Source organism: Lipophrys pholis (assembly GCF_963383615.2).
Source record: "Lipophrys pholis genome assembly, chromosome: 4".
Lineage (NCBI taxonomy): Eukaryota > Metazoa > Chordata > Actinopteri > Blenniiformes > Blenniidae > Lipophrys > Lipophrys pholis.
Window position 1 is genome coordinate 12,728,183 of NC_137637.1, and position 10,196 is coordinate 12,738,378.

The 10,196-nt window shown below is 42.7% G+C and overlaps 2 protein-coding genes across 2 annotated transcripts in view; one reads left to right on the forward strand and one right to left on the reverse strand.

Annotated features, from left to right (window-relative positions):
- The window catches only part of LOC308108027 (N-acylethanolamine-hydrolyzing acid amidase-like), a 14,185-nt gene extending 13,208 nt beyond the window's left edge, over positions 1-977 (forward strand). Inside the window, exon 12 of the transcript XR_013935261.1 lies at positions 726-977. The gene's annotated coding sequence lies outside the window, so the exon portion shown is untranslated. The remainder of the gene's footprint in view (positions 1-725) is intronic.
- LOC308108986 (TRAF3-interacting protein 1-like) lies at positions 29-10,196 on the reverse strand (the record flags this gene model as incomplete). Its single annotated transcript, XM_080462316.1, has 12 exons — positions 29-191; positions 511-728; positions 2,833-2,909; positions 2,994-3,030; positions 3,104-3,236; positions 3,382-3,465; positions 5,007-5,082; positions 6,758-7,094; positions 7,233-7,361; positions 7,918-8,079; positions 9,211-9,279; positions 10,074-10,196. The coding sequence occupies 12 exons, from the start codon at positions 10,194-10,196 to the stop codon at positions 29-31; spliced, it is 1,608 nt and encodes a 535-aa protein (XP_080318442.1).

Genomic DNA, 10,196 nt, shown 5'->3' on the forward strand with positions numbered 1-10,196 from the left:
AATGTTTGTAATATTCCAAAGCCTTTACTCAGTTTCTGGAGGAGGTCATTCCAGTCACCATCTTCTTGATCTTCTCATCATTAGTCAGTATGTTGGCCTTCACAGCACAGTTCTTGTCCTGCTGGTCTTTGATTTGCTGCTCCAGCTCAGCCAGCTCTGCTTTCAGAGGGTCCAGCACCCGGTCTGTTTCTCTGGAGGTTAAACAAAGATACACATGTAATTACAAACACACCAACTTCACTCGTGTGGACGCTCGTATGGGCGTCAATCCCCCACTTATCATATAGTCGTTTATTCGTCTGAGTTTCAAGTTAAGAACTGGAAAACATCTTTTTTTTTTTTTTTTTGCAATTCTACCCAGAAACGTATGGAAAAGATTAATATTAAGTCAATGAAAACATTTTACTGTATATCTCTAAATCAAAGATTCCTAAATCAACATAAAAACAAGGTAATGAGGGCCAGAACTATATAAATATTTATCTTGATTTAACAACTGAAAAATCCAACCTCTGCTCCCGCAGCAGGGCCTGTGCGTGGTCCTTGTTTTCCTGCCGCCACGACTGAAGCTCAGCCTGCATGGTGTCCACGTCCTCGTGGCTGTAGTTTAGGAGCCTTTCCAGAGACACGCAGTTCAGGGAAATCATCTGGAAGGATGAGCGAAGCCGCTCGATGTCACTTTTCACCATGTCCCGTTTTTTCTTCTGCGCCACCTCCGACACCAGGTTCTGGAAGAGAAACGACTGGTGAAGCTCAGAAGCAAAAAAAAAAAGACAATTACAGCACAGGCGCCAGGGATGGAGGGTGATGACTGAAAAGTAAAACGTGTAACACTGAAGATACAGCAGAACCAAAGCAGGAAGACGTTCACCATCCTAGAACTTTGATAGAGTGCAGAGGTGGACCGAGTACAAAGTTGATTCTGTGTTTTACATGTAAATGCAGGTAAAGGAACAATAAATCATTAAAACCTGAACTCATATATATCGTCTATACGTTCACAAAACCAAACAATTACTCGTGAAAATCACTACAATCTCAAGGTCACTGAGGAGGATCAACAAGACCCAGGACCTGCTGCTGCCCTTCTACAGCTGTTCTGTAGAAAGCATCCTCACCTACAACATCCTGGTGTGGTACAGAAGCAGCTCACAGGCTGACAAGAACTCTCTGGAAAGAGTCAGGAAATCGGCAAAGGACATCATAGGAGGACAGCTGTCTTCTCTGTCAGACATCTGCAACACCACATGTCTGTGCAGGACTCGAAGCATCACCTCTGACAGTTCACTCCCGGGACACAACTTATTCTCACTGTTGCCCTCAGGAAAGAGGCACAGATCCATCCAGGCACCACCAGATTCACATTTTACCCAAGTGCAACACGGGTGCTGAGCACTCAACAAATTCTACATCGTGTTTAATGATAGATGTTCATTATATTTGTATCCTCAGTCTTTCAGTGAAGCGTAAAACGTGCACCATATTTATACACCTTCGTTGTTGGCTGTCATGCTTATTGGGTTGTTTTATTTCCCACAAACCCTATTTATGGCCCCATAGAGATTAAACTGGGCTGGATGTATATTCACCCATCCTGAGGACAGCCTGGAGTTTGGAGTCTCACACGAGGACACTTTGGCACATACAACGGCAGAGACGGGGATTGAACTGTTAACCTTGGGACTGGATGCCTGGCTCAAAGGCAAATGGGCTTTAGCTGCATAGTCCCTTTTTTTTACCCTGTTCACATCCTTAATGGTTCACTCTGTTCATCACATTCACACATTAACTAACAGACAAGGTCTTCATTGAGAGTGAATTAGGGTTCGGACAGTGAACAGGTGAAAAGCTGTAGCTTCGGGACTGGAACAAAACCTTTGACTTTATGTCGACATAAAGACTTGCACGCAAAGTTTGTGACTAAAAGAAACCGCCTGTTTCTTTCCCATCAAGGTTTTAGCCCAGAGCGGACACAAAACACAAACAAAAATCACATGTCCCCAGACCAAAACCAGAACTTGATTGTTATGTGCATGCCGTCTCTCTGAGAAGATATTTGTTTACATTTCACAGCACAAGAAAAGAAAGTGTTGATTAAAAAAAAAATAATCTAAGTTTTAAAAGCTTTCTCCAAAGCTGACAGATCCTTTTAAACCGTGAGCAAAACAGAGAAGTTCATAAGCCATCCATCCATCCATCCATCCATCTTCTCCGTTTCCGGGTCACGGGGGCGGCAGTCTGAGCACCGTCACCCAGATCACATTGCACTGACGAGGAACCTTTCCTGTGGGTGGTGAGCCTACGGGAAGGTGGCTCCCGGTGTGGGACATGAACCCTCTACCTTGAGATTGTGAGGCTCATGCTCTACCAACTGAGCTAGTCGGGGGCGTTCTCACGCTAGGTCATAATAATAATTAAACATACCTTAGATATTGGAGCCAGCCATGAAAACAAGCTCATTTTGCACTGGACATCTTGGTATGTGCAACAATAGTGTGTGGTCTGTTAAAAGGCCGCGCTTGCTTGTGTGGTTATTAGCGCATCAGCTTCACTGAAGGGGAACATTTTTGTGGTTGTGAGGCAGAGCAATTACACCTCCCTGTTCCTTTTTGTTTATGTCTTTCTTTTGATAATAATTAAAAGTTGCAGTGTGGTTTTCAATGTGGTCAAACCGTGCTCCCAAAGAGCAGACTCTCCAGAAGGACCAGCTCAGAGAACTCAATGGGATATCTAACTTTGGGTGCGAAGTCGCTGATACTGATGATTTATCAAGAACAAGGCTTACGCTGTCCACGAGTGGCGAGAAAGAGGACTTTTGCGTACAACACATACCTGCCCTTCAGCCTTTGGAGACGAGGTCGAAGATTCATATTCTTTCTTCGTGTCGAGGATCTTTTTCACAAGTCCACCTACAGTGAGCAAAGACCAGTGATTCAGCAGAAGAATCAATCAGAAGATTTGGAATAAAGGCCTAAAGAATAAACAAACCATACCGTGTTTCTCCTCACTGTCCAGTTCTGGTGCAGGTTCCTGTAATCAAGACAATTAGTAGATACCTATCCAAGGCTTGTGTTTTTAAGGAAATCCCTTTTAAGATACTCACTGCCCGTATTCCAGGAGCATCTGAGGGGGGAAGGGCTGCCTCCTCCACCAGAAACTGCTCATCATCCTCTTCATCCTCAGAAAGCTTCTCCCCGTCCACGATGACCTGTGCTACGAGCTCGGCACTAGACAGCCTGGAAGATAAACCAAGCACGACACTCATTTTCCAATGAAATCTCCTATTCAAACAGCAGGGTATATGTACCCATGATGATCTAAAGATTATTACATATTTAGATTTTCTGATTTATGAATTTCAGTGCACATGAATGGCGTCACCTCTCAGCTGCAGTTCTGTCATTGTAGCTTTCCTGTCTCTTGACTGGAGCTGGGCGAGCGCTGCTCAGTCGCGGTATTGGTCGCCTGCCGTGGAATAAAAAAGGATGCGTATAACGAATAAAGTCTCAACATCACCACTCACTTTAGATTTTTTATTTTTTTTTAAACATGTTCCACAAGATGATGTTCTAACTTGCGAAACAAAGACTCTGCACCAGACCTCGGACATGTTGCTAAGTTTTGGTCCGGTGAGAGCCACAGAGTCAGTCAGCTGTCGGGAGGATAATTGTTTCTCTGGACAACATTCAGAACATTAAACACAGCTGCTGTATTACAACTTCCCAAACCAACCAATCCTAGCAATCAGTCAGCTTGAACAACTCAACTTTCATCACTCAATAAACGGAGAGCTGTAGAGCCGATGTTGGATCGGGCCCAGAATAAAGTTTGAGGAACAAAACAGCACAATACGATATAATAACACAGGAGCTGCCCTTTTACCTTCAGAAGCATTCTTTCTGTTAAACTGCCAACACAAACCGCACGATCAGAGCCAAATACATGATTTATTCTAATTTCTTGGGAGTGGACTATGACTCAGATTTATATTTATGGGTCATGCACAACGTACGATGTGCTTACAAATGATAATTAACGCTGTAGCACTCGTCTGATGTGTCTGAATAAAACAAATATCAAACCGAAGGTTAAACGTTCGATCCCTCATCTTGCCCTTTAAACCATTTTAATTGTCATTGGGCAAGACACTGAACCCCAAATTGCTCCAGTCATGTGCCAGCACGTTGCATAACAGCTGTTATTACTGGTGCATGTGTGTGTGTGTGCATGGGTGAAGTATTTAGACTGCTAAAGCAGCAAAAAGAAGAGATTATATAAATCCAACAACAGCAGTACCACAACCAATGTATAGTTGTGAAAGTTATGTCAGGCCTGTCACGTATTATACAGCTTGTGTTGTTTACATCCTTTGATCAAGTGTAAAAATGCCACAGGACGGGGACAATTCAACACAATAACACTGAACAATGAAGGGAAAATATCCAGGATTTGAGGAAAAACATCAATCAGACCGGGCAAGATGGAGTGAAGAAATCCCGGTTCATTTATTTCGCAGCACTCGGACTCGAGCCAATTCAAAGTGCTTCACAAGTACTTGGAGATACATTAAAAACAAACAACGATTGAGTGCTTTAGAAACCGGAGCAGCCAGCTAACAAATATTTCTAATGAACAACTGCTTCACTTTGCACATACTCAGGTTTTAAACAAACATTTACAAGTTTCTTAACCACATTTCTCTTGTATTGTCCAAATTTGACTGAGTTAAGCTTCCACTTCACCCTTCAGCCTGGTTTCTTCCAGGATATTGTTATAATCACCGTCATCAAAGAACAAAGGCTGATGGACATCTTAGGACTGACAGCCTACCACAATCCTACGTCATATCGTCATTGATTTTTGGTCTCGTATTGCAGTGTGTGTCCAACTGCAGAATGCGACAGCAACATAAATAGACAAAGAGCTGCAATTTTTGCTTTGGTTTCCTGCTCCCTGCGCTGTCTCAGAGAACCGTGAACGAGGGCGGAGGAGTTTACAACACTGACCTGGACGCCATGTCTGATGGCACGGAGTCTCCATTTTCATGGGGGACTTGTCTCTGGGCGGACTGAGCATCTCCATCTGGTGGGGAAAAAAAGGGCTTTAGTTAGTTCGTGGAAGAAAGCAGCATCCGCTGTTTAACTAGCATCTGGATAGTGGATGGATTCAACAAGGCTGAAACGGGAACTCTATAACTGTGTCATTCATGAGCTTGAAACATGAGCTCAATGCCGAATAAAATTGTTTCACCACTGGATTCTCCTGCAATCTAACCTCTCACCGTCCCATAACATCATTGATGAAGGGGTGAGGTTGACTTTTTATTGCATAAATCAACTATCTGGTAAATCGAGGATGGTCTAGGGAGATTTTCGCAGTGGTTCTCTAAAAGGCAGGAAAAATGTGGGATCCAGAGGAATAATCTTTCTCTTCCTGAACATTTTTACAAGAAATAATGATAATAATATTATCTGTGTTGCCTCAAACAGGTGAGACACATAATGCTTCAATGTTTGCTGATATAGATTTTTGTTTGCTAAAATCCTCAAAATGCCCTTTTGGCATTGAACTGGGTCCAAAGAAAAAGAGAGAACTCTTACCGCTTTCACTGTCAGACTCATCTGTTTAGGAGAAAACACAGCACAATGGTATCTAAATACAGAAACATCATTCCAGAGCAGTGTGACCCTACCCTCTAAGTGTGGAGCAAGTATGAAAACAGATGAGTGACTGTAAATCTTCAAACTATTTACAAGAGAGTGACTTAGTAGAAAACTGTTTATTAATGCCAGTTCCCTGAAGCTTTGTGATGAGTCACTTTCCCTTCCCACTGAGGGGAAGGAGTCACTGATTTCTTTGTGAGAGCAAAGTAATTGAGTGTAAAAATCATTGTGGACGTACTTAAATGAGCCTTTCTGTCAGTGCAGAGTACTACAGGTGTATTCCACAATAGATAGTTGTTTATTCTGTGAAATGTGTCTTGCTGGTGTAGTTGATTAAAATGGGATGTTGTGGGGAAAACAAATTGGGAAATTACCTTGACCTCCAATTTGGGGTGTTTTTCTCTGCCCTTTGGCAGATGAAGGCCGAGGTATTCTAGCAGGACCGTGGGTCTGTAAATGGAACAAGAACAATACAACTTTAGTATTATAAACTCTGAAAAGCAACATGGGTTTACTACCACTTGATGTACAAACCACTGACGGCTCATATATAAGCTATAGTTTAGAGCAGTGGTTCGATACTCCTTTTTCTTGGAGCTCCCCCATTTAAGAAAGGCTGCAGACCCGTTCTCTGAGCTCTGATTGGCCAAAAGTATTACAATGAAGCCAAACACTCGCAGACACATCCTAAAAGCTGGACGATAGAGCAGGAAAAGCTCTGGATAAGCAGAATCTAAACCTAAACTAAAGTGATAATTTCACCAAACACAGACACAAGTCACTACAGCCAAGCACATAATGTCAGTGATATACTAGACTATAAGTATTAAATACCTTTTTGGATGAATTTGACTGCTTGTAAAAAGAAGAGGCACCACATTAGAATATGATTAATTCATTAACACCTACATGAAGTGATGGTTAGACTCATTAAGTTGACAAACAAGCAGATCCAGCAACTCTCTCCTTGTTGAATTAACGAATCTCTGGGAAAGAACAGTAATATGTTTGGAGTCAACTCACCGCTGGCACAGGTTGGGCTGTTTTGCCGGGTTTTTCAGTTCTGGTTTTCTTCTGGGGTTGTTCTCGCTCACGTTCTCCGTCTCTGTCTCTGTCACAGTCTTTGTGAGCATCTCTGTCTTGCTCTTGTCTCTTCTCCCGGCCTTTGTCTCGCTCCTGGTCTTTTTCCCTTTCTCCCCGAACCTTGGCCTTGGTTGGTCCTTTGTCCTGGTCTCTGTCCGTTTCTTTTTCTCGCTCCCGGACTCGGCTCTTAGCGTTGTGGTCCTGCTCGCTGCGCTGGTGCTTGTCAGACCGATCCCTGTCATGGTGGCGCTCTTTGTCTCCATCTCTACGGCGCCTGTCCTGCTCTTTGGGCTGGTCAAGGTTTTTCTTGTCCCGGCTGCCACGGCGCTCAGTGATCTTTTTCGTCTCCTGGAATTGTTGATTTCAACATGAGAATTCAAGGACAGAGATGGTGACACACCAGTTAAATGATCCTCGTATCAAGAGAATGAATGCTAACACATTCAAATGGCATGCGATTTAGTGATGAAAGAAAAGGAGTTCCACCTCTCTATCTGGGTGACGTTCCCGTCCCTGATTGCTCTCCTTGTCCCGGGACTTGGGGTTGCTGGCCTTTGTCTTCATGTCCAAGTTGTCTCCTGAGAGCACTTTCTTCACTGCTTTGTCACTGGACATCTACAAGTGTGAGAAATTCCAATTAACCGAGTCCAACAAAAACCAGTGAGGCTGTCTGGAAGTTCATCAAAAAGGGTAACGGAGTGTGTAAAGGACATGAAACTGAAGGAGGTGACAGAAGGATTCACTACTGAGGCAGAAAATATCACTGAGACAACAACTGTACATTCAGTGTTACATGTTCGTTTGAGAAGGAAGCAGTCGCTTCGGGACAAAAGGCCAAAATGTCATTGCTAACTCTATTAGCTTAAAGCTAACAACTAGTGATTAACTATTTTACTCGACAACATCACCACACAGACACACTTAATTGACATCCTCATATTCACTGAAACACTGAAGCGCGCTTTTGCGACTAGAACCACATGTTTTGTAAAAAGCAAAGTCATACTGCGTAAGCTCTAAAAAGAACCATTTTAAAAAGCTCTGAAGCAACATATTATCCACACAGTTTAAAGAGCAGCTGTTCCCCAAGCATTAGTTAATGGGTTTACAGTTAACAGTTACAATTATTCTTAATGCAGCTATTCAGTGTAAGCGTCTCAGTGAGACGGACCTTGTTGAGGCAGCACTTGGCGATGGCCTGCAGCAGCTCGTTGGTTTTCTCAGGCTCAAGTCCGGACACGATGCGTGAGGGCTTCGCTGCCAGAGGCTTGCCGGTCACCAGCATCACCACGTCTATGGCTTTCTGAAGGAAGGCCATTTTCAGGTACTTATCCTAGAAGGAAAAAAAACAAAATGTGATGGAAACAGCTGCATACAAAACAGAACTGATTCCGTAAATAAAGGAATTGCATTGGGATTTATGTCCCAACACCTTTAAGACTTGTGAGACGTGCACATCTTACAGGAGGATTTTCTTAGCATGCAACTTACATGGCACATAATACACTGATACAACTTAGACTACTCTCTGCGAACAAACAACTTCTTACTATGTTTGACTCAACTACTCCAAATATTTGGACCCTTTAATTGTGATTGTTCATTTGAATTGAGCCGATTTCTTGACTTCATCATACATTATTGTTTACATCAGGGGTGTCAAACAAAAGGCCTGTCGAGAGACCCCTGGTTTACATCTTGCAATGTGTGACCGGAAACAGTCATGTTAAAGGGACACAAACATCCACAGAGGTTTTCAAAGACTATTTCTCCTGATTCAAGTTATAGTTCTGAATAAAGCAAATGAGTAGCAGATAATTTTTTCTTATGAGGCCACATAGAAAACAAAAGTGAAAATCTGGATTGCACAGAAGCTCTCCAGGCCAATAATGAAATACATAATTGATACAAAGCATTAGACAGACAGTGTGGAGGTAATTGTAGATAACAATATGCCACCAGCAGACTTCAGTACTGTGATGTTCTCCACAAGCTTCCTGAACAACCTTAAAACAAGTGCAGGTAAGATTTAAAACAGATACGAGAGCTAAAAACAACAGTTTAATATTAATCTAAGGTTTAAGGCCATGAGGTTAGAGAGCAGTAGTGAGTAAATGAGAAGGCTTTTCTCTTCCCAGTGGGACATCTTGCCATGCAGTATTAACCAGGGGTCAGCTCATGGGCAGCAGGCACCTCGGTGAGCCCTCACGAGTCACACATGTTGCCAGAACTTCTCACTCAGAGTGTTTTATAGCTAACGTGTAGGATTACACACACACAGACACACAAATGCCACTTAAAGCATTGATGATGTCATTATCAATCACACAGTTTCGTATGAATTCAGGCAAAATCAGATTAATATACATGAAACACAATCAACAAAAAGACAGATCCGTTTGGTTTAGTAGCCTCAAGCTAAAAGAAAAATAACAACAAAAAAGGCAGAAAACTGTCAACTCACTGTCACTAAGTCGGACTTCATTTCATTTTCTTCATACAGGCCCTCCAGAAAACCTGTTGTCCTGATGACCTAAACACAGTGAGGAGAAAAGGGGTGGGGGGTGGGGGGGGGGGGTTAAAGACATCTGATCATCCTCACAATCAGACTCTTGTGACTTGAAAATGTACTTTCCAAACAAAAATCAAGTATTGAACAAAGTAATTTGTTAAGACAGACTCAAAAGTCACTGCTAATGGGAGTACAGGAGTCACGAATACCGATACACTTTATCGAATATACATGAGCCTTCAGTGTAATACGAGACCACCAAACAGGTGGAGAGTGGTAATGAGGTCTCACCTCTCTTTAAAAAGGCAAAACAGATTTTACTCTGCTTGACACCTCAGTCAATTTACCCTGCTATGTGTTACACATTACACACATTAGCAATGACAAAGGAGGGATTTCTATTTGAAAAAAGTCATATAATTTAAACCAATAAAGATCAATTTCGTTCAAAAAACAAATCCTCTAGAAAGTCTGCAGCTGGCAAAATAACAATTACAGTAACAATTAAAGGTGCAAGCAGTGTTGGTCGGGACCTCGGACCCTGGCCCGTCGGGGTCTGCCCAATCACGGCCTCTGGACCAATCATACCCTCTGGCCCCTTTAAATATTGATCAAATACAAATTTTGAAGTTTGCGGTATGTCTGCTAACTCTCTTAGCTTAGTCTGGGCTAACGCTACTGCACTAGCCAACCAATGTTCACAGTTTCTAAAGCGTTGCTGTGAGTATTTTCACCAATCCGAGGGAAATTAGCTCAGGATGCATATCAAACATTAGCTGTTTTATCTTCAGTTACAGCAATAAACTGAGTCTCACCTCGGTGATGATATCATGAAGGTAACGAAATGGCGGCTTGCTTAGCAGCGTCTCGGTGAGAGCTGGCTTCTTTATCACCTTCCCCAGCGTCTCCTGGGTCTTCTTCGCGATTGCCACATTCAT